The sequence below is a fragment of the Grampus griseus genome, assembly GCF_964374135.1.
Source record: "Grampus griseus genome assembly, chromosome: 10".
NCBI lineage: Eukaryota > Metazoa > Chordata > Mammalia > Artiodactyla > Delphinidae > Grampus > Grampus griseus.
This window is the reverse complement of record NC_139004.1, coordinates 77,109,316-77,133,958: the sequence shown is the minus strand read 5'-3', so window position 1 is coordinate 77,133,958 and position 24,643 is coordinate 77,109,316. Positions and strand designations below refer to the sequence as shown.

The window sequence follows — 24,643 nt, the reverse complement described above, 5'->3', positions numbered from 1 at the left end:
GTTGTTCCTTATAGAAAGTGGGATATGGTGGCATTTGCTTGATTAACTTGCTCGACAAAAGTGACAGCTGCTGTGGGTGCCTGCGGATAAGCTGCACGGCGCAGTTCCGCCTTTGTACATCTGTCAGCAAAAAGGGAAGAATAAAGAGTGAAAAGAGACAAATTGGTCCCAAAAGACACTCCATTCAACTTAGGAGGTTTGCCCCATTCAGGCACTCGCTGTGCGCCTCAAGTGCTGAGAGCTTATTCAATTTCATTCACTCTTTCGAATGAACCCACAAGTGTTTAATTTCTTATTCTGTCGCCTCAAAAAAAAGGAAGGGGGGGGTGGAGAAGGCGGAGGGACCTTGTGGACGGAAAGCATTAATGGCAAGGCAGAGGGATCCAGCCTGCACATATTAACTCATGGCTAATTTACGGTTTAACTCTATGTGCTCAGGTCCTAGACCCATCTGAATGCTTCAACGGGGGACCTGACTCAGCCTTCTCTCCTGGCTGGTGGATCCCAAACCATCTGTAGATGTTGAGAGTACCCAGCAGGGTCAAATGAGTATCTTCTGTAAGGACAGTGGTCTGAGGTTTATGCCCTTTCCAGAGGTGGGATGACGGGCTCCCTAGGATGAGGTTTGTGTTAGCGATCTGGCAAATGTGAGGGTTTTTTCCCACTCCCAGAAAGGTAAAAAAAAAAAAAAAAAAAAAAAGAGTCACACTCAGTGAGAAGTAGTGAGAGGGGAATATGGTTTCCAGAGATTAAAAATAAAGCAAAAGGAAAGGGCGCTATTGGGAAGCAGAGCGTAGCTGTACACGGTGAAAACACATGTTAACTTTTAAAACGCAGCACTTTGTCTTTCTTTTCTTCATCTCTGATCCCCCGGCATCAGAACTTGTCTTCTGATCTCCTTTATAGGGGCAGTCCCCATGCACCCCTAAATGTTTCCTCCTAGGAGTTTGAGAAGTCTTCACCAGTCCCCCCGCCATCTTTTCTCCTGCCTTCGTGACACCGCCTTCTCTTTGAAACCCAGCACTCCTGAAGCAGCATCTGAGTATTGTCCAGTTCGTTGACTGCTTTTTGGAAACTGAATGCCGTCTCTGGCTCCTAAAAAGATCATACCCCTTCCTTATGAGAAATCATTCCCCACAGAGCCCAGGTTCACTAGGGCTGACATGGATCTAATTTTAAAACTGCTTAGAAGACTTTGGAAAAGGGTTCTGGAACCATAGAAATATAGTTGTTGGCTTTTGTTGTCTTGGAATCCCGAGGGCTCTGGACCGTGCCTCCTGGGTTGTATACGAGTATCCTGTCATCTTCTGCTGGGAAACTAGCTGTGCGGTTGAACCAGCAGCATACCGTTTGCCTATTTACCTGAATGTTTTCCATGGAATAACATGGAAGTATGTGAATGTACAGACCATGGTTTTTGTTCTGTTTTGTTTTGTTTTTTAATATTGAGAGTAGGGACTAAAACAACCTTGTCCAGAATAAAAACTCCCTGAAGTCAATGCAAATTTTCCTGCCTAAGAGCTTCAACTTTGACTTACAAAACTCTCATGAGTCATGACTTTAGAGAAAGTTTAATATGTGCAAATTATGAAATTAGCCCCTAATGTGATTAAACCAGCCCTGTTTTAAAAAGACAAAGTTGGCACTCCGCTTTATCTTTCCGTTCGGTACGTGAGTTACAATCCTTATTTTAGAGTATGATTTCTATAATCATTTCTATATGGTATGCAAATTTCTCATTCCGTTGCTTACGTCAATCTGCTTGTGAATTAATGCAGTTAACTCTCAATGCACTTCCCGTACCTAAGAAGCAGTCGGGGGGTGGGCAGATGCTGTTCGTGAATAATCTAATCTCAGTTCGTAGGATGAATCTCTCTCCTCCCTCTGAAGCCCTTGTATGCGTATCAGAGAATAGTTTTCAGATAAATTATTCACCCTTCTCACATGGATAATAGGTGGTAAGATGCGTCACCAAAACCAGAATTTCGTTTTCAACATAATTGAGCTTTAAGTGACTGAGATGACTTGAAAGTGTGAATTTGGATTGTAACTATACATTTTCTCAAAACAGTAGGTTCCTTTGAGAGGACGGAGGCTAAAGGCATGGGGGTCCATTTTCTCAATGCACAGGGAGGCCCAGGACTAAATCCCCAACATATCCAGGGAAAAATAGGCCCCAGAAAAAGGTATTGTTAACTGTGGTGAGTTTGTTAATGTCCAAACTGCACACCTGCCCTGGGCAGCCCAGGCAGCAGACAAGGCCTGGTTAGAAGCCGAGTGGGGATTAATCACGTTGGGCTCATTATTTACATCTCTTGGAGAACGAAATAGTCTGAGAAAATCCAGGTACATAAGAGAGCTTTTTCTTTTTCCCTTAAATATCACAGTTTGCCAAAAGTTAGGTATCAGCTTCTGACGTTTGCTAAAAAAACCTCATCTAGTTAACAAAAGTCCCAAATACGAGTGTGTCCTGATTTGCCGTGATAGGTCCCGCTGGTCAGCCAGGGGGTGTTAGAACAGCTGGTGTTGGGCCCATGTTCCATCTTTCATTCAGGGCTTGACCACTAGTTACATTTTATTTTATTTTTTTTACTAGTTACATTTTTATTCAATTACTCAGATGTCCAGCAGTTTTCATGTTGTGTACAGGCAAGCACAGATCTAATTTTGATACCTAAATTGGATTCTTTCTTTCAGGACAGCAGGGCTTTGGAGACTAATCAAAAGAGACAGAGGAGAAAGGTATATTTCTCTATTTGTGTACCTTAAGTTCAAAGGTGGAAGGATTTTGCAGGGAGTCATGCCTCGCTCCTCGTTTAACTTGTTATTAAATCGGGCCTGGAGTTATAGGAAAAAAACCATGTATTTGGGGAGCTCACAGGCTGCAGGATCTCTGGAGAGTCAGAAGCAGGAAAAATAGAATGAACATTAAAAGCCGATTTATTACATATGGATTACATCTCCTTTTCTCTCTTTTTCATGGAGAATGAATTCATATAAATATGCTGCTAGAGAAGTGTAAAATGGGATTTAAAAAGTAACTATGTCCTGAGGTTGTTAGAAGAATTAAATGAGTTTAATCCATATAAACTGCTTAGAATAGTGCCTGGCGCATAAAAAGTGCTCACTAAATGTTTACTCTCATTATTTTTTACTACCGTTATTGTTCGTTTTTATTAGTAATGTCACTATAGAATTTTTTTCCAAAGTGGATTCAATGGAACATTAGTACCCTGAAAGCTGTTACTAGGAGGCTCATGGAAAGTGGTTCTATAGTCAAATACAGCTGGAAAATAGGAAGCAAAGTTCAGTGGGTTTCTTTATTACAGGACTTGTCAGAGCGTTTAATATGTTAATGTAACCCTATGAGTCTGGATCACCAGTAGTATTCAGACAGAGTATACCGTATGCATATATGCATCACAAAGACATCCACAGGCCAGGGGAAAAAATGAAAAGCTGGAAAATGTTAATGCTAGTATCACTTTTATTTCCTTTTAAAAACTTGAGATTAAATCCCTCTGGGTAGTTGCTTTGTCCTGTGTGCATTTAGCCCCACTGATAGGATAAAATAGCCAACGTTCCCCAGTAAGAGGTTCCCATTTTCCACCTCCCAAACTTTGGAGAGGAGAGCTGGAGGCCCAAGTGGGGAACATGACTTTCTGTGCATCTGGGAGGCTGCTGGTCTTTGACGCACACATGTTCTTTTCTTGTTATTGGGCATTGTTCTGTGTCTTCATGATGTTTTTGAAGTCGTCCCACAGCCTCCAATCCATAAACTTCAGAACCACCTTGGATTCAAAAGGTGAAAAGGCCTTGCTCAAAATTTCAAAACAAGTTCTGATCTTGGACAAAGAGAGCAGTAGCCTCCCTCTGCAGCTTTCCAGTCCAAGTAGATGTCACCGTTTAAATAAATAAAGAGACACAAACTCTTTGGACTGGTTCAGCTGGGCTGGGAGCCTTGAGATAAGAGGTCACTGGTGTGAGTTACTATGGTAATTGAGTAGTATCAGAGCACTAGTTTTGCTCTCATGAGCATTAAAGCACATAATAATAGGCAAACAACAGTGGTTAAAGCAAGCAGGTAGGATTACTATGTTCTTTTGTCAGAAGTATATAATGTCTTGTAGTCAGTTTTAAAGACTTCTCAACCCTCAAATCCACCCCACCGTCACCTGCTGAGTAATTTTGTATGCTTAATCTCCTGCCCTCAACTCCCAGATCTCTGCTAATTTGAGGCAAATGGGTATTTCTGACATTAAATAAGGCAGCCAGGAAGCTCTGAAAACCTGCGTTCTGAAGCACCGAGAAAAAATATTCTTTCACCAATTTTGTTCAGGCTCTTTTGAATGACGAGGGGGGGAAAGAAAGTACCTTTCACTGCAACGGGAGGTTGCAGCCGCCCAAGGACGGGTTTTTGCAGAACAAGAAAAAAAAAAAGAAAGAAAGAAAGAAAGAAACTTGCCGAGCATCCCCGCTCCCAACTTCCCCCATAAAACTTGTCACTTCGCATTGCCATCCGCTACCCCAACAATAATCACTCCGTGCCTACTGCTAATTGCAAGCACAGCTGAGGCCCAGCGGGAGGCCCTTGCACAGTCTCAGGCCTTTCTAGGAGGCTCAATCTGTTGTATGGTACTTGTTCACACACAAAAAAACTACCAGCAAAGGCAGAAAGAGGCAGAGTCACAGGTTTCTTGTAATCCCTCCGCCTCCCCGCTGACAGCCCAGCCCTAGAAGCATTCCTGGTTTTGTCCTCCGCTTTACAAAATCTGAAGTGACCTTAAGCTACTAGCATGTCAGCTTTTGAATGTCGAGTTGCCGGCTTCTTCAGGTGCATTAAGGAGCTGGGGGTGGGGGGACTACATCTGGCTTCTGCGTGTCTGTTTGCAGCGCCCCTGGGGCGAGCTGTGGCTTCCTGTAACATGTAAAATATGAGTGTGAACTCAGGGTTCATGGCAAGGAACAGGAGGTCATGCCTCCATTCAGTTCTAAGTAAAGAAGCTGGGAGTTTGCAGATGTTTTTCTGTATGTGTAATGACACCACCTCCCTCCCCAGCCACCGAGCAACCGAGCGCCGTTTTTTGATGAAATGTGCCACAATCAGTGTGCTACTTGCAGATTTATTCATATCAATTTTTGCGATTTATATATTCAGAGACAAGATTGCTATTTCGGCAACTTTATGTTGGATGTCGTACGTTTGCATCTAGAGAAAGAGGGAAAGAAGTATGGGGAAGGGAGGGTGGGCAGAGAAAGAAAAGAAATTAAGTCTGTTCCTCGGGCCACCAGCTGGGGTGTTGTCAAGGAGACAAAGCGTCCAGCGGGAGGGTCTGTGTCCCCCTTTTGCCCAGCGGTCACTTCCTGCCCAGGCTTGGAGGTGGGAAATCTGTCGCTCCTGGCCCAGAAGAAGGCCCTTGAATGGCTACTGTGAGAGGGAGAGTGCGATTGGAGATTTGGGGGTGAGAGTCCCGTCAGTAGATGAAGCCCAGGCTACCCGAAGTAAGGTCTTCCCATCCTCCCTCGGGGTCAAGGATAGGCCCAAGAAGGTCTTTGGCATGGGCCTCCACGGGGGCCTGGTAGGGGGCACCCAGCCCTTCCTTGTCTACCTTGCCACCCTCTACGATGAGAAGGGAATTAAGCCTCCTGTGAAATTCCCGCTTGCAGAAATCAGAAATTTCTGTTTCCAGCCCAAAAAGCCTCATACTGTATTTTCACCAAAGGAAGACATTGGTCGAGCAAACACGGAGATTAATCCTCCTTAGCCTGGGGAACAAATGCTCCTCGGTGGGGCAGTGTTAATTGCCGATCTGGGTGCAAAGATCATTTGGACGCATTTAAGAAATACATGATTTTTATTAGTATAACTGTTCCATGTAGGAGTTATTTCTCAGCAAAGGGCAAAAGCTTTGCCTGCCTCGCTTTATTAGCCTAATTCTACTTAATTGTTTCCTAAAATAGGGGCTTCCCGAACACGCATTCCAAACCTTAATAAGTCTGTTGCGGGGTAGGGTGGGGGAGTGATTCTGCATGGGGGAGCCGCTGCCCTTTTGGGCAGAGGGAACCGGGGTCTCGGGGCTGAGTGCTGCTTGATCAAATCTGTGCGTGGAACATCAGGGGGCGGGAAGGGGATGGGGGAGTCTCCGTGAAAACATATGAGGTGACGCATCACGCAGTGTGAAAAATGCATCCTTTCTTGTTGTTTGGACCCAATCCTCCATGAGGATTCTCAGTTCTCATCTCTGGGCTTCATTTAATTCTCTTTCACAGATTTAGAAATGTTGGCCCCGTGGCATGTTTTAAATAAACCCAATAAGTGACTGAGCAAATGCTACCAGATACGTTCTTTGTTCTGCAGTCGCAGAACTCGGCCTTGAGAAATTGTCTCAGCCCTGGGATTAAATGAAATGCCCCTGTTCCTCATGCACGTAATTTTTTGGCTTTTTGTGAAACGCGGTTGGATGTTCCACATTAGAATATGTACCTTGCTACCTAGCCGTGCTTTCTTTAGCAAAGTTTCCTATTCAGTAAGGGAGCAATTTTGCATTTCCCTTCTTTTTGTTTTGATTGTGGTAAACCAAGCATAACGTAAAATCGACGATCAGGTTAACCATTTCAGAGGGTGCAGTTCAGTGGTGTTAAGTGCGTTCACACTGTTGTGCAACCACTTTCTAGAACTCTTTAAGTCTTGCAAAACTGAAACTCTATAGCCATTAAACAGTAACTCCCCATTTCCTCCACCCCACCCCCTGGCAACCACCATTCTTTGTTCTATGAATTTGACTATTCTAGACACCTTATGTAAGTGGAATCATACAATATTCGTCTTTTTCAGTGGCTTATTTTACTTAGCATAATATCCTCAAGCTTCCTCCATGTGATAGCATGTGACAGGATTTCCTTCCTTTTTAAGGCTGCATAATGTTCCATTGTGTATAGATACCACCTTTTGTTTATCCATTCATCTGTCAATAGACACTTGGGTTGCTTCTGCCTTTTAGCTATTGCAAATATTGCTCCTCTGAACATGGGTGTGCAGATATCTCTTCAAGATCCTGCTTTCAGTTTCTTTGCATCTGTGCTTACAAGTGGAATTGCTGGATCTCCACCTTTTTATAACAGCACATACTCAGATTGTGGAAATGGTGGAAGAACGGTATCTGAGTGTAAGTTGAGATCGCGTTTGCAGTTGAAAATTCCCTTTCGTGCCTCTGCTTTCCCATCCTTTGCCTTTCTGTCTTTAGGAAAATATCTATCTGTTGATCTTTGACTTAGTTTTCTCATTCAGAGGTGGTAAACTTTCCAGCAATATCTTAGGAGTATTAGGAAAGCAAGCCTTTTGGATATGATCACATCTCCTTGCAGGTTACCATCCACCATATTGAGACATATTGGGCAGGATACAAGAGGATTTGTTACTTCTTGGATTTCATACAGTCTGATTGATTCAGAAGCGACGAACTTGTTTCTGGTCTGGCTTTGGGTAGCTTGGAAAGCTTACTGAGATTGTCAACAGCTTCCTCAAACCATTAAAAAAACAAACAAACAAACAAACAAAAACAGAGAATGTGCCTTCCAGAGAGAGAGAGACCCCAGTATAGCCTGTATAAGCTAAGCTTTGTATTAAACTCTCCTGCTTGATTTACTTTCAGAAAGGATCCTTCAGGACTCTTACTTCCCTTGTATTTTCTCCCAGGCACCTAAAAGTGATAGTAATGACTTGGTTAGAAGGCTGCAATGCGTTAAATCAGGAGTCCAAGTACGCAGTCATCATTTTGATCGTCCATTTGAAATATCATTGCTAAAGACACTTGTTGCTGGATATTTCTCCAGGTTTAGAGAGTTGAAATTTCGTCTTGAAGAGATAACTGCTTATTTTAGTAAAAGAATATTAAGGTATCATTTAGGCTCTTTCTAAGGAGGTTAAAAATAAAATTGCTAAAAAAATAAAAATAATAAAATAAAATAAAATAGCTCCCAAATGTGAAATTCTACACGTTCCTATAGAAGAAGCAAACATTTTAAGCAGTAGCAATTTAAATCAAAGTTTTTCTAAAAATTATTTCGTTTGCACTATCTCTTCCTTATGAGAAGAAGCTAAAGGCAAAGAGTTGTGGGTGCTTTTCACACCAGGTTGTAGATTACCACAGTCTCTGGAACCACGGTTTCAGCAAGGAGCCTCTGACTTCCTCCTCAGTGTTGATTGCATCAGACTTTCAGGGGGATGCTATCCAGAGTTTAGAACCTTGAAAAGCCACGGCACTAAGACAGCTTCATAAAGATTTCAATGAAATGGTTTTTAGGCAACCAGAGAATTAATGTTTTTTTTTAAAAAAACCCAGCCTCTACTAAAAAGGACACTTGAGATAGCCTGGAAGGTTATTCTGATTATCTATACCCTCTGATTTTGGTGTCGGTTATCTTCGGTGTCTTTGTGCTTTTAGCTGGGCGTCCTGAAGCTGTGACTGGAAATACCCATTTCTAGGAGCAATTGTTTTGGTGGATCATATCCTGAATTACAGTAACACTCAAGTAAGGCAAAAGATTGCATCTTTCAACTTCGTATCCATTTTTTAAGGTACTCAGATGATATGCCCCCTTAGAAAGGCATATCAGCTCCCTTGGGGAGCTCTGACAAACCCCGAAACTTGCGTGCAGTCTTTCGTTTGTGCCCACTTGGCACAGATGTCTTGAACGTGCCAAGGTTTCTTTGTCAAGCCCTCTCTGAATCCGGATTAGAACACCAAATACAACCAGATTGCTGGTGATCCTTAGCCCTAAAGAGATCTGTGAAGCTGTGGAATTGCAGCTCAGGCTAACGAAGCTGTGGGGACTTTGGTAGAAGTGTGGAGAAACCCCTGATGAAGTTCTTCACATGCTCTTAAATTACCCAAATTGTAAGGAAGAAATATGCATTGAAAGTTTCAAATGTAAAAGATTTCATTACAGTATTTCAATACAGCCATTTACATAGGTTGTGGGTTTTTTTCCCCCTAACTAATAATAACCCACTTTTGTCACAAAAAGCAAAATGAAGAACTTAGTCACATGGGTGTGGTCAAAGTATTATCTTCCTCTTTGCCTCCTTGCCAACAAATAAAACGTCCTTTCTTCATTAGACAGTCGAGGCCAGGTGCTGAGGCAATTTCTCTGCTGTGTGGCTGTGTTGAGCTGGAGAAAGGGTACTTTCCAAAGAGGAGATAAAAATCTTCCAGGTTTCACTGTGCTTCTTCAGTCCAGAAATTCAGGTTGCTTACCAAGAGGTTACAAATTACCTTTTTGCTCAGATCTTTTTTGAAGAATGGAAGCTGCTTAGAAAGCTTTGCACAACCTTGAAGAGCTCGCACTTAGGGAGATACTCTTTCTTATTCGTGAAGCAGGGTAGGATAGCGGGGCTAAAATAGTAACAGGTAACACTCAGTATGTGCCCGGCGCTATTGTAAGCACACCACACACATTAACTCATTTAATCCCCACAACAACCCTAAATGGTTTTTATTATCATCCCCATTTAGCAGATGAGAAAACTGAGGCACAGGGAGGTTAAGGGATTTATCAAGATTCAAACACAGGACAGGCCTGATTCAAGTCTATTCTCCGAGCCACTAGGCTGTACCGCCTCTCAGCCTCTTGAGTCCAGGTTCCATCTCTTGCTAGCTGCTAGAACACTTTACTTCTCTGAGCCTCAGTTTCCTCATCTGTGAAGCAAGACTACAGATGATAATAAAGACTCAACTATTTACACTTTAGTCATGAACTGCCCAGGCATTGAGAGCTTTGCTTCCCTGGCATATATAGCATGAACATGCCAGTTTCAAAGGAAATATATATTTGCAAATAAGCCAACCATAAGACTCAGGTCCTTGTGAATTTCAGCTATCATTCATGCTCAGGATATATTGGACTGAGTCACAGGTTTTTGTTTTTTATAGATTTATTTATTTATTTTTGGCTGTGTTGGGTCTTCGTTGCTGCACTCGAGCTTTCTCTAGTTGAGGCGAGAGGGGGCTACTCTTCGTTGTGGTGCACGGGCTTCTCATTGTGGTGGCTTCTCTTGTTGCGGAGCATGGGCTCTAGGCGCGCAGGCTTCAGTAGTTGTGGCTCACAGGCTCTAGAGCACAGGCTCAGTAGTCGTGGTGCATGGGCTTAGTTGCTCCATGGCATGTGGGATCCTCCCGGACCAGGGCTCGAACCTGTGTCCCTGCATTTGCAGGTGGACTCCCAACCATTGCGCCACCAGGTAAGTCCCTGAGTCACAGTTTTTAATCAAAGAAAGTGTGTGAAGATGTGTGTTTGTGCATGGTGCAGTTATTGGTCCTTAGGTGAAATACCAAATTTTCTAAAAGCTCATTTTCACTATATTGGACTAAATATTACCTTCCATTGTAGGCACGGGGCAGCATGTCTTGTTCAGAAGGTGTGTGTATGTGCGTGTGTTTTGCTAAAAGTGACACACTGCAGTACGCATGTTAGACTTCAATAAAATGTTTCTTTAAAGAAAAAAGCAACACAGGAAGAACTGAGTTTTGCACTAAACTATTTTCATTGGATTTGTGACTCTGCCTAAAATTTCTCTTCTAGCACTTCTGGTGACATCTTTAATTACACATGAAACTGAATTTCCCCAAGGTTCTATTTTACTCTCCCTGTTCACAGAAAATGTTAAAACTTATAATGGATAATTTTTCAGAAATGAAATTTTTATCAATGTCATAACTTTTGTATCTCCAAAACTCTGTTAGGAAAGTTCAATTCATTGTGACCAAGGCAATATTTCTAGTTGTATTTCTCACTGAAAACTCAAACTACCCACAGTGAGAATTTTCTTTTAGTAGCAATTGCTGAGTTACCAACCTAAGAGAAAGTAAGAAGAGATTAGGTAGGGCTACGGGGGAAATTAAAAATACGTTGATGCTAACACAACATTGTAAATCAACTATACTCCAATAAAAAAATTGTTTTAATTAAAAAACCATATATATATATATGTTGGAATATATATATATTTTTTCAAACAATAAACAAATGGGGTAAAATGTTAACAATAGGTGAATCTGGGTAAAGGGTATATGGGTATCATTTATACTACTTTATTTTTACAACTTTTCTAAGTTTTAAAGTATTTCTAAGTAAAACAGAATATGCATATTATATAATAAATATATTTTCTGATTAATAAAACAAATACATTGATGCTACCTAAGAAATGGCACCTCTCATCCCCATCCAACTTTCTAATCACTTCCCTTAAGAGTCAGCAATGATTGTCTCTCATCCATTAGTTCTTTAAGGCTGTTGAGTGGTTTTCCGTGGGAAAACCCCTGACTCCCCTCCCTCTGCCTAGTGACTTTCTAAGCTCATAAAAAAGTAGAATCTTTTCAACACCAGGCCAAGCTTGGGCTCTGAGGGAGACAGATCCAAGAGCATTATCCTACCCACACATTTGTCCTTTGAGACGTTCAGAGCTGAATGACTTTGCTGAAAAGGCACCTGGAAGCTAGAGCTGTTTCTATATAAACAAGCCACTGCTTTTTAAAATTATTGAGCTGAATGTGACAGCTCATACAGATGTAGTGGTAAATAACCAACTTGAAGCCTGTCCCACTGCTTACTAGTTGTGTGACCACAGGCTACTTATTTAACTTACCTATGCCCCTCTTTCTCATCTACAAAACAGGGCTGTTAATAATATTGAAACTTTATTGTTTGTTTGTTTGGTTTTTTAATTTTATTTTTTATTGAAGTATAGTTGATTTACAATGTTGTGTTAATTTGTGCTGTACAGCAGTGACTCAGTTTTATACACACACACACACACACACATTCTTTTTTATATTCTTTTCCATTATGGTTTATCCCAGGACATTGAATATAGTTCCCTGTGCTCTACAGTGGGACCTTGTTGTCCATCCATTCTATATGTAATAGTTTGCATCTGCCAACCCCAAACTCCCAGTGCATCCCTCCCCTTATAGATACTCTTAAGAGTTCAACTCGATGATGAAATTATACAATGCTTGTGGAATGCTCCTCACAGTGCGTGTACATTGTAAGGACGCAGTGTTCAATGAGTAGGTAACTATTTTTATTAATTTTGTGAATGTGTATGTATGTGTGTATTAGGAATCCTGTACAAAATAGGACTTTGTTAAAAACTGAGACTCTATAAAGTCCTATGGAATGGTATTGTCTGATGGGGGGGTTGTGTAAGTTACGCGGGTATGTTACCCTTGTAATTAATGAGTATGGAAACACATTGAGTAGTTCTGTCTCCTTTTCAGCCTCTGTCTCTTGTTTTCATTGCCACTCAGGTATGCGATGTGGCTGGCTCCAAAAACAAATGAATCATTAACAGTAAGGTCCCTTTAGGACGTTGAATTAACATCAAGATAGGGGTGGGAGTAGGGAATTTAGACTCATCTAGGTGGCTGTGATGACAGAGGCATAAAGGCAGAAGCAATCACTGGAGTAACTCTCTATCCTGCTGATGAGGGATTATCCAAATCCAAGTGAAAGTCCATTTTCTGGGAACCCTATAGTGTCCCATGAGGTGTGCAGTATTCATCCTGTCTCACAATCCTGCAGCACTTCCCAAGGATAAAATTCCCAGGGGCAACAGTGAACCCAAGGCTGGGGGACTAGGGAGAGGTGAATGATTCACTTCTCAGTTGCAAAATTTAAGGAGGAGCCAGAAAATATAGTAATCAAATACATATTTTAATATGTTAAAAAAATCAAAATGAATGCAAAAAATCCATGATGAACAAAATACTAAAATGTTCATTAAAGGCAGCATCCGATCCTGCACTTGCAAGATCCTGCCTCACCCGCCTCACCCCAGTCCTAGCTGTAGTGAGCCCCTCCATGACAGAGAGACATGTTGTGTGTAACGATTCTTCTGCATGAAGTCAGCGTAGTTGCAGGGCAGAATGTGTGGCCCCATTATCGGCAAGTTAATTTCTACTAGAAATGGATCAAGAAAATTCTTCTGTACGGTATATTACAAGGATACCTGTTATGTTTTTGAGAGGAATAATAACAACAGGGGCTAAATTTTATTGAGTGCCTACTATGTGACAGTCACTATGCTAGGCACTTTACATGATTATCTCTTTTAACACTCACAGTAATCCTATGAAGTAAGTGTTAACCCCAAGAGAAGACTAGGGGTCAGAAAGTTAAGTAGCTTGCTTGAGTTTATCCAGCTAATAAGTAGCCAGCCCAAGCTGAAGCTGTAATTTATCCACACAGGGTTTGAAAAATCACTCGTTATTTGTCTGAATCCTTTGAATCCAGTATATAAATCTAGGTCAGGATAGTTTTAAATGTGTGGAATGCACCCAGGATGGTTTTCTAGGTTTGGGTGATGATCTAACACAAACAACTTTACAGTGGAATTACTTTGAGCTAGTCGTGTGTCCTGTAAGACTTATGCATATGATTCCAGAGATATTCCAATAGGAATAATTTCTTCCACCATGGCATGCCTTTCTCTGGTCACTTGCTCTGCTTTCTTCCTTGTTTTGTGGTATTTCTTGGGTTGAGAAAGAGAGAGAAAAAGAGGAGAGAGATGAGGTTAATGGTGATGATGATGAAGATGGTGGTGGTGACGGTGATGGGAGAATTGTGACGATGCTGGTGGTGGTGGTGGTCTTGGTAGTAGCTAACATATATTGAGGCCTTATTATGTGCCAGGTACTGTGATGTGAGCTTTATTAACATTAATTCATTTAGTATCAAAAAGCCTATGAAAGGCTGATTAATTCCCATTTTCTGATTGAGAAAATGAGTCTCTGAGAATATAAGTAACTTGCCCAAGATCACAAACCTAGGCAAAAGAGAGGTAAGGCCTGTGCTCTCAACAACTATGATGGAAGAAAGGGAGGGAGGGAGCGAGGGAGGGAAGGGAGGGAAGGAAAGGAATTAAATGGCACAGTTTTAGATCACCCTTCCAGGTTCTCTTCTTTTGCATTCAATTAAAAAAAAATTTTTTTTTATTGAAGTATAGTTGATTTACAATGTCATGTTAGTTTCAGGTGATTTTAACTACCCAAGAAGTTCCTGCAGGCCATAGCTATGATGGGCGTCCTTTTGGCTTCCAACTCTAACACCTTCACAGAATTATCCCCAGAGAACATACTTTAGAGGTACCCAGGGTACTGGGGATTTTATGTCTCTAGGGCTTTTTTAGGCTTAAAGTAACCTTATGTAGAAAGTTTCCATTAATATACCTGAATTAAGGGCAGGCAGCAAAGGAGTCATGAGTATACTTAAATACTTAGTATATGTCATCAGCTCACAATTCTTATTTCTAAGGGTTTAGAGTGCATTTTACCAAAATTTTAGTGCCCAGGTATCAGGCTGTCTCTGGAAAAGGCATATCTGAACCAGAGACAAAACAAAGTGGGGAGAACTTAAAATGTTTGATGAATTTCCTCTTTTGAAGAATCATAACAAATCTACTGTATTAGCATCGATCTCAAATAAAGCAAACCTGATTAACAAGCACTGTGAACTGACTGTTATAACAACTGGCTTTCTGGAAGGGAGAATGCCCTGGTTTGTGGCATTTGCCAATTTCCATAGGGTAAAACCCCCCCACTAAGGCCTATTTCTAGATATCAGTGTGATACCCCCGAATGTACAGTTGGGAAGTGATGCACAAGATCAGCTCTCGTGTCCAGTGCATTATTACGCCCTCCTAGGGAGGAGTCATTAGGTGATCAGCTTTTTCACTCCAGTGCCTAATCCTGGAAAACTGCCATTTCTGGACTCACTAGCTGTGTGACCTTGGGCAAGTCACTTCACCTCTCTGGGCCTTTGTTTCCTCCTCTACAAAGGAGGAGCTCTGTGGAAGATCCCCTTCACCTCTAATGTTTTAAAGTTCTAGAAGGCAGTGACTCCTGCTTTCTCCAACATCCAAGTGCCTTTAAGCGCCTTTCTGGAAAACCAAGTTAGCGCTGTGCTTCATCCAAGAGTGCCTCCAATTTCATCTACTGAGCATAAGGTTTGGAAAGGCGTGACTTACTCCCTTTTGCCTCTTGAAATGTGTAGCCAATGGGGCATCATACATTTTTTACACTTCTTTTGCTAGATGTGAGATCCAGGAGAAAAAGCATGGATGTTCCAGGGCTTTCTTCTTCTCCTGGGGTGGGAATCTGTGAGCGTGATGCGCTGATCCATCCATCGCTACATGCATTTCCTACCGCCCTACCCTTTCAACAGCAAAGAAAGAGTATTGATAGCAGTCTACCTTTCCCTTTTTACTTTTTAATAGCCAAAAGCCATTTACAAGAATGGGAATTACTTACATAAAATGGGGGCTGGGGGGAGTTCGTTATTTTTTTCCCCTGAAAGGTGGCATATCTCTCAGCAAAGAAAAAAAGGCATGTTGCACAAGGCTTGCTGGCAGTGATAGAAGCCAGCGCTGGTTTGCCCGTTGTCACAGCCAAAGCAAAATGCCACCTCTGCCTAGAAGCCAGAGTGCCACATTCCTCTTTTGTGTCCCTGAGATGCACTCATCATGGGGTCCTGGTCTTGTAGGTTTGGCCAGGTGGTCACCCAGGTTCCTTTGAAGGTCATTTTCCAACCCCAGGAGGTAGGAGTCGGGGGTAGGGGGCGTTGCTCATGACTCTCAAAACAGATTATTTGAGCCCCCAGATTTCATGTCAGAATAAGTCAGTAAATACGGAATTTGAGGCCTCGGGTCAACACAAGAGGTCCCCCAGCTGAGAGTAAAGCAGGGCTATAGAAACACCCATGACCTAGTCGTATTCCTGTCCCTAGCCCCTTAACAAACCCAGATGCAATGACATCAAGAGCTCCAGGATCCCAAGGCAGGAGGTGCCAAAAACACCTCCAAATAATCACAACCCCCCCCAAAAAAAAGTTTCAGTGACATGTTCTCACTCCTAGAGGGGAAAACCTGTCCATGCCTGAAGCAGCTTGACCACGGCAAACACGCTCCCTACGTGGAGTGAACTGCAGATCTCAAGAAAAAAATCCTTCCCCTCCCCCCCACTCCTCCTGCTCCCTTGGGGAGGGACAGAAGGTTCCTGAAACTGACAGTTTCGCCTCCGTGATCTTTAAAAGAGCAGAAGTTGGCTGTGAGGCTGCAGTGCTGCCTTGATTGGGGTAGTGTGGTCTCTGTTTGCGGCTGGGCTCCAAGGAGAGCCACAATTGGCTCTGATGAGGAAAGAGCCTAGGAACGAAAGATTGCAAAGAGGGCTTCTGAACGCCATGGCTGAGACTGTGTCGTTTCTTGCAAGGTGAAACTTGGCAGTTCTACCTTGCAAGTAAAAACCCAAATTAATTTTTTTTTTAAAGAAATTAAGTCAGAAACAAGGCTTCGGAAAAACTGTGAGTGTTAGGCATAAACTGATTTTGGATGATCTTTAGGTGAGAAAGGGTGGAGTTACCATCAGAAACATGTTTTTATTTATGCTTTTCAAATCTCCACTGGTGTGCGTGTGCGTGTGTGCGTGTGCGTGTTGGTTAACAGGAGAGTATGCAGCGTTTCAATTCTCTAACCACTTTTTTTTTACATCTTTTCTGCGCACAGTTCATATGCGTGCCATATAAATAAATATATAGGTCCATCCACACCTTTTCATTTTATTTGTAAATTGTTTGGTACAAGCGGCAATGCGTAATGAAACCTGGTGAGGTTTAAAAGATTAGATTTTTTTGTACTGACACTTCATAACACTGTTCATATGTCTCCGAGTGAGATTTATGAATATATGAGCAGCACTGCAAAATTATACCGCACCAGAGACTCCGTGCACCACAGGGGTGGCAGTCTAAAGTGACACAGCTTCAAGCATTTTTCACAGACAAGAAGCAAAATTTAACCCCCTTAAGGGGAAGTATGATTTCAACAGCTTGAAATGAGCTCATTTGTAGATGTTTTTTTTTCTCTCATCTTCCATAATTTTTTGGTGTTAAGATTAAAACAGATTGCACAGCCAACGTAAGGCCACATGAGCTGCCCAGAGTATAATTTGGCCCTTAAAGAGAAACCCTCCTTCATTGTCTTTATCCGAATGCCCCTCTAGAGTAAATGTAGGTAAACTTTGCCCTAAACTCCTAAGGCTCTCAGCCTGATTCCTAGAATTGTCCTAAGCAGACAGGGTCTGGATTTTTTCAAAAGGTAAGTAGCACGTGGCATCGATTGGTTCAGTGGAGAAGCCCCCATCGTCTTGGACACCCGAGACAATGGCGTTAGGACACAAACAGTGACTTAAATCTCAACTGAGTAACATGAACCAACAAAAAGGAGAATCAGAAGAGCAAACGGTGGTCTTTATGAATTGATTGTATATGAGGTGTGTATAGTGGAAGAGTTCTGTTTCCGATTCAAAGTCCAAACCGATCTCTTTTCGGCTGATCCGGTACCTCGTGATTTTTGCGTCAATTACTGTTCATGATCTCTGTGCTCTCAAATTCTCTTTAACCATTTTGTTTTCCTCTTGGAACAGAGCAGGGTGCTCGCACGTGGCCTGTTTCGTCTCTGTTCTTTAAATGCTCCGTGATGTGTTGGCTGGAGAACTTTTGTCTTTTTTTTCAGCAATGGTACAGCAGCTCCATGAACGTGATCTGTACCTGGCTGACGGACCGGATGGACTTACAGCTTCACATTTATCAGTTGAAAACACTAATTAGGATGGTAAAGGTAAAAGAAAACATAATGATTCTCCTTTGCAAACAGCTCACTGAAATACATTTCATTGGCAAGCTGCAGAACTTCCTTAACACAAAAAATATTAGTTTGTGTATAAAACAAGGTGATTCCTAAAACAGTATCTCAGGCAAGAAAAACCGGCGAAATCACTTTGGGATGCCTGGTTAATTTATTACTCAGACATCAAAGGGAAATTTAATAAAAAGGAATTTGATAGTTTATCCAGACTGGAAAAATACTTTATGTATTTGCCATGCAAATATACTGCAAGAGCCGTCACGCCCTTTGCATTAAACTTTCAAAAGCTGGCTTTCGGGTACCACTGTGCTAATCGCATCCGTTACCAATTTCATTTATGGTTTAATTAAATAAAATTTTGCCACAATTAATTTCATAGAAATATTTACCTCCGGCTCTTTCTAAATATGTCCTGTGGTCATTATCTGGATGCAAATCAATATTGTTCTTTGTAGTTAATTGAAGTAGTTTCTCTTACAATGCGTGTATACAGTCAAATGTAAAGGATCACCAAGGTGAGGTAACATACCCTGAACGTAGCTTTTTTTTCCCCCTGTTCTTGTGTGTGTGCCTTGGACTAATGATAATTATTTCAGCGTGAAATCACAGTGGTTTACATGAAATAATAAGATCACAGAAGGGGGTAAATACATTTTTGATCATTTCAGTTTCCATTTGATGCTTCACCATAGAGGGTTTTAAAACATTCGTATGCAAAAATCTCATTCAGAGCACAGTCTCTTTAAAAATATTTTAATGATAAAACGGAGATGAATTTCCATTTCTTAACAGTTTGCCGAAAGTCCCGCCCCCCCGCCCCCGCTGTTCCCCCCCCCCAACCCTGCCCCATTTCTTAGTCTCTTTCGGATTAGCGCCATTTTATTGAAGGTGCTCCTCTACCCCAGTGCTGACTTAAAACCAATTACTGTTCCGTTGAGTGTAATTAAGGAGAATTATTATCATATGCATTTGATCTCACAAAGAGTCCTCCCAGGGAAGGTTGCAGACAGCAGTGTACGGCAGCTCTTAAAAAAGAAATCTATGCACTTGGACTATGCACCCAGCCTAATTTTCATATATTTAAATTTCAGTTCCTTAAGGCAACCTCACTAACCATTGCCCGACCCCTTGCATTCCATTTTCTGGCTATAAATACTCTTAAGGGGAATTTTTTCTGTTTGACCCTTCCTGGGTAGACATGAAAAGAAGACATGCATTTTAGTGTGCTAGGATATCTTCCCATTACTGATTTTCAGATTTTTGTTGAGACTGTTAGAATTAGCAGTATTTTATTAAGAAAAAAATATAAGTCAGAGAGGAGGTTTCTTCTTAGCCTCTGCCAAAAACAACACAAACACGAACCACAGGCAAGGGACAGAGAAACGTCCCTGCCGAAGGAACTCCTTCACTTTTGCCAAAAGTGGGCCCAGCTTAACTAGAGCCACAGCACAGAGGGATGAAGCAGAATTCACCACCTCTTCCCTAAGTACGTTACCCAGGGGCCTCCTTCTCCGAGGCAAACTTCTAATGATAATTGCCTTTCTTTCCTGCCTCTGCATCACTTGGTTTATTCATCCATTCATTCATTATCCAGCAAGCATTTGTTCATCCAACCTTGGACAAATATTAGTTGAGCCCCTACTTGTATACTACAAGATGGAGTATTTTAAAAAAAAAATGACTCTATGTGGTCCCTGCCCTTAGACATTCAGAGTCTGGCTGGGAAACTCACAGCTCTGGAATTTGACTAGAGAGGGGAATATTCAAGTGAGTTCTGCCTTTTCCCCATCATATTCTGGCAATCAATTCTAAGTGATTGAAAAGTACAGAAAAATCGAGTAAATCATCTGGATATCTGGTCTCCACCAGACCTAGCATTTTGCTCAGCCTCCTACCCTCCCCCCTCCAGGTACAGACACAGTTCCGCTAGCTACCTAGCCTTGCAGCCTCGTCCATAGTTAGGATGACCTTTGAATTTAGTGTCGAAACCAGATGACTTTGAAGAAAGAAAGAAGCTGCTACACATAATCATACTGGGACCATAGATATAAACTGGCAAAGGGAACACGTGGTCATCCCATCCATAATCTTTTATTACTGGACTTCACTGAGCTGAACAGCATTCACTAGTTAACTCTGCAGTCATTACCACATGGGACCTTCAGGAGTGGTTGACATGGTGATTGACACTAGGACTGCATCAGATGGACTCCAAAAACCAGAAATCCTAATGCAAGTGGCGTTGAAGTATGTTACCGTTCCTTCTTTTGACCCCTTAACAAGTTTCCCATATCAAGAGGAGAAACAAACAGCAGAATCAGTAGCTGAAATGATATGCAGCGTGATGAGGAGAGTTGTAGTTAGAGAGGGACCTTTTTCAAAAAAATGTTTTGTGAAGTAGACAACAGGCAGATGCTTCTGGTCATGTTCCATTAACGCGAAGGGATTCCTAGAAAAACAGTCCCTGGGATACCTAAGGAAATCCAAGAGAAATCGCCTGAAGGAACAAAGAAAGAACTTGTGGTTCAGCAATACCAAACCATTGTTCTTGAAATAGAGCCAAATTTCTTCCCTGAGACCATGAAGTTGTGAACAGAATAGATACACTTCTTTCCTAAGGAGACGAGAAATGTCACATGCCCGCAACATACTGATGAGGCATTAACGCTCCATCTTCCCCCTAATTGTTGCTGCCCGTGATCGGTTTCGTATACCGACATGCATATGTCTGTCTCGTGAATGAGACAGAGGGATACGCAGTTACAAGCCTCACAGATACTAAGGACCAGACTGCAGCAGAAATCGTAAAATACCGTAATCATTTGATCCATTATTTATGTGTTATAGCCCCTCACACTGTCTATCATATGATGTGATACAAACCTAAGAGAAAGAACCAGACCAAAAAAAAAAAAGAACCAAAACAATTATGGAACATTTCCCTTTACAGAACTGAATAAACACAAGCTTATGTTCTTTGCTTTGTCTCATCTAATACAGTTTATCCTGTCACCATTTCTCATTTTCTGTCATTCAACAAATCTCAGTTTTCAGTACAAGTGAAATCTGAGCATGGTGGCTTTTCACGTGCCAGTGCATGAAGTGTGACACTTAGCTGAGGTCAGTGTTCTCACCCCCATGCTTGCCTTGTGCCCTGTCCCTCCCTTCATGGAGATGAGATCTCCCTCATCACTGCATCTTTTCCCTCCTTAGAAAACCTATAGAGATTTCCGACTGCAAGGAGTCCTGGACTCAACCTTAAACAGCAAGACCTATGAAACCATCCGGAACCGTCTCACTGTGGAGGAGGCCACAGCGTCCGTGAGCGAGGGCGGGGGTCTGCAGGGGATCAGCATGAAGGACAGCGATGAGGAAGACGAAGAGGACGATTAGAACGCTTGGGCCTCGAGTCCACTAGGCCAGAGTCTTGTAATCAATGCATGTCCTTAGTCTGTTAGTTAACCCCATTATGGAATTTTCTGTCAACTACCATGCCATGAGATGTGTACTGATGATACAACTGCCATTTTAGCTACGTGGTACCAAGATTAGCAAACGACCTTCGACTCTACGATTTCCTGAATCCATGTCTATCTGTTTACAAGCAATATGGAGCACCATTCTTTAAATACCATTTATGGAGAATACATAGCTCAGTTGCTAGGTGTACCCTGTTATCAGCAGAGTTCAGTGATCCTTCATCAGTGTGCTGTGTGCGCGTCGACGGTAAATGGATGTGAGGGCGAGTACGCCAGGTCCTTTCTTTGTTTCCCATATGTGGATGCCGGTTACTTAAAGGAGTACAATAAATGAATTTAACTAAGACACGTAGATCTGCTTTGTTTTTTGAAAAACAGAAGGCAAGTCTCCAATAACCAACTTTCAGTTCTTTCTGTTCCCCTAAAACTGAAAAATGAACCCTTGGTGTCCTTGTTAACCCATCCTTTCATTTATCCAGATAGTTACCCAAAAAAGGATGGCTACATACCAATGGATTGATCCTCCTAATTGCCACGGCAAGGGCGATCCTATCATAACATCCAGCACAGTTCAGAGTGACTGTCTTCTATCAAAGTTCATCCTATTAAATGTTATGTTTTGCTTTTATGTTTCAATAACCGTGTATGTAAAAAAAAAAAAAAAAAAAAAGACCTGAATATTTAAATTATGACCCTAGACTATAAATGTGTTTATAATAAGACATGGATATTTCCTTCAGTAGATTGTAACCATAATTTAAATTATTTTGTTTCACACTGTTTTTTATATCTGTCATGTACATTGCATTTTGATCTGTAACTGCGTGACCCTGGGGTCCTCTGCAGAGCTCTTTCTTTCTGTGTAAAGTAGTGGATCCATCTTGCTTTTGCCTTATATAAAGCCTACAGTTAGGAAAGTGTGGAAAACTGTGGCTTCTCAATAAATAACTGTTCACGTGTCCCAAGAATACTTTTGAGTCTTTTTTTTTCCTCTGTCTCCTTTGAAAGCCAGAACTGAAACACGCAAAGCAGGAAGACGCGGGGAAAGAGGAGGGAAGGGGTCATTTTCATAGAGTGTTCTCGAAACTGTTGGAGTGGGTAGTTTTCAAACGCTTGTCTCCACGAGAAACAGCCTAAAATTCCATTAATTCAGACACCACTAATTCAGAATCTGTGGGCATTTGGACATGTTGGACTGATTACACTTGCATTATAGGATAAATAAGGGTTTGCTAAGCAAGAGAGTAGTGTAAACGAGAGAAATGTTTCTCCTGTACGAAGAGAAGGCCAACAAACTGTTTTTAAGCACCACTTTAACAGCAGTGTTTGCATTCAAACAAAGCGTGTGCCAATTATATATGATTCTTATATATTTGTTAAAGCATTTTACAAGATTCTCTAAGACATGGAGTACTCTTTTCGCTCCCCAGTCCTTGTCAGCCGTATACTCACCTAAGTTTAAAAGAAACCAAACATTTTGGTAGCCTTACCTGTTTTATTTGTGCCTGCCACTAAATCAAGCTGAGCTTTCCTTGGGGCTGACTGCAGTTTTAGAGAAATGACTACTTTTTCAATAGGACCAGGCAGAATTCTCACCAGTTGATCTCGACAGATCAACCCCTCTAAATAGCATGTCTCTCTGTTTAATCCTTGAGGTCTGCAGGGACAGATCACCAGTACTTCCTGCCCTTAGTACTTCAAACAACTCCCATTTATTGAGCAACTATTTTATGCCAATAGTTGCCATTATTGGGCAACTATTTTATTATCAAATGTATTTATTTTATACATCCTGCATGTCTTACCGCATTCAAATCTCACAACAACTGTAAGAGGAGAGGACTGTTACTGTCTTCATTATAGACGAGAAAATTGAGATCAGAAAGCTTAAGGTAACTTGCCCTACGGTTACACAACTCCACTCAGAAACGTTAGAGATACTAGCATAGCACTGTTCAGATGAATGATGGGGATATAGCATCAGGTGCGAAAAATCTTTGATCACCTAACAGCACAAAGTTAAGTCAGTGTGGCAAAGGTAGAATTCTGTGAAATATATTTGTATTAATGATATTTTGAGTTGCAAAACTAAAGCATATTTCTCTCAACAATTAAAAACAACTCAAAGACGCACAAGAGAGAGCATCGCCCAGTGCATAGGATTGGAAAAAGGAAGAAAATGCTCAGGAGCCTGGAGGAGTGAGTGAGATAAGTAACCAAGAGGCATAAAGAGAAACAAGTTAGACAAGACCTTAAACCAAGTTGTTGTTTTTTTTTTTTAAGTTTCCTTCAAAAGAAGAATTCACCACAGCCTAGCACTGAGGGTCCTGTTGGATACCATCCCCCAGCGGGACTGCCCTGGAGGGAGGGCTGTGGAGAAGGACATGACATCAGAAGAGCTCAGAGACAACAACAACAAAACTGACTAAGTTCAAGCCTCAGGGTTTCATTGCCACAGACTCAAAGCAGAGCTCTAGCTGTGGGGACCTAGAGCTTTCTTTTTCATTCCTTTGCGATGTAATCTGAAGTTTTCTTTTCCTTTTTTTTTTTTTTTAATTAAAATACGATATACCTGCAAAAGAGTGCACACATCCTAAGCATACAGCTCGGTGATCTGTGAAAGTGGCCACCACACTCTTTGAATCGTCACCAGGTCAAGAACTAGAACACAATGAACACCCCAGATAGACCCATGCTGGTGCCCCTTCCCAGTCTCTCCCCCTCCTTAGGGGTAATGGTTATCCAAAGGTAACCACTCTCCTGGTTTCTAATTGCATCAGTTAAACTGAAACCTTCGTGCAATTAGACTCACAGTACCTATTCTTTTATGCCTGGCTTCTTTTTGCTGTATGTCATGCTCTTGGCGTAGCTGTGGTTCATTTCTTCCCAATGCTCTATAGTATTCCAGTGTTTGACTATACCACAATTTACTTATCCATGTTAACGTTTTGTTTTTAATTTGGGGCTCATAGGAATCATACTGCCATGAATTTCTTCGTATGTATCTTGTGGTGCAATTGCTGGGTCAGAGGGTAAAGATATGTTGCTCATTTTTAGGAAATACTGCCAGTTCTCCACAGAACAAGAACGAAGTGACACTCTTACCAGCAGAGGATCAAAGCCCCTGACAACAGTAGGTATTGGCCTTGACAGTACTAAGTATTGTCACTAATTTTGGTCATTCTGGTAAGTGGTGCAGTGCTTTATAATTGTAGTTCACTGATTACACAAATGGAGTTGATTGCCTTTCAACACATGTATTGGCAGGTTGGGTAGCTTCTCTTGTGAAGTGCATGTTTACGTTTTTTTCCCTTTTCTTAAAAGAGGAAAATTCTAGAGTTATTTGAAGACTGGTAGGGAAGAGGCCTTAGGAAAAAGTGCCAGATGGATGGTGAGAGATCGAGACGTAGAGGGAAATGTTAACCTGATGGAAAAGCATTCACTATACTAACAATCAGTCCAC

General features: G+C 41.7%; 1 protein-coding gene across 17 annotated transcripts in view; it reads left to right on the top strand.

The window, feature by feature from the left end:
- The window catches only part of CADPS (calcium dependent secretion activator), a gene marked incomplete at its 5' end in the record, with an annotated part of 486,465 nt that extends 464,464 nt beyond the window's left edge, over positions 1 to 22,001 (top strand). For all 17 annotated transcript variants that reach the window (XM_082664108.1, XM_082664107.1, XM_082664102.1 and 14 more), the window contains 2 exons: positions 17,570 to 17,674; positions 20,915 to 22,001. In XM_082664108.1, the coding sequence (XP_082520234.1) occupies positions 17,570 to 17,674; positions 20,915 to 21,094 (285 nt within the window). In that variant the 3' untranslated portion in view covers positions 21,095 to 22,001. The remainder of the gene's footprint in view (positions 1 to 17,569; positions 17,675 to 20,914) is intronic.
- Positions 22,002 to 24,643: the final 2,642 nt, after the last annotated feature.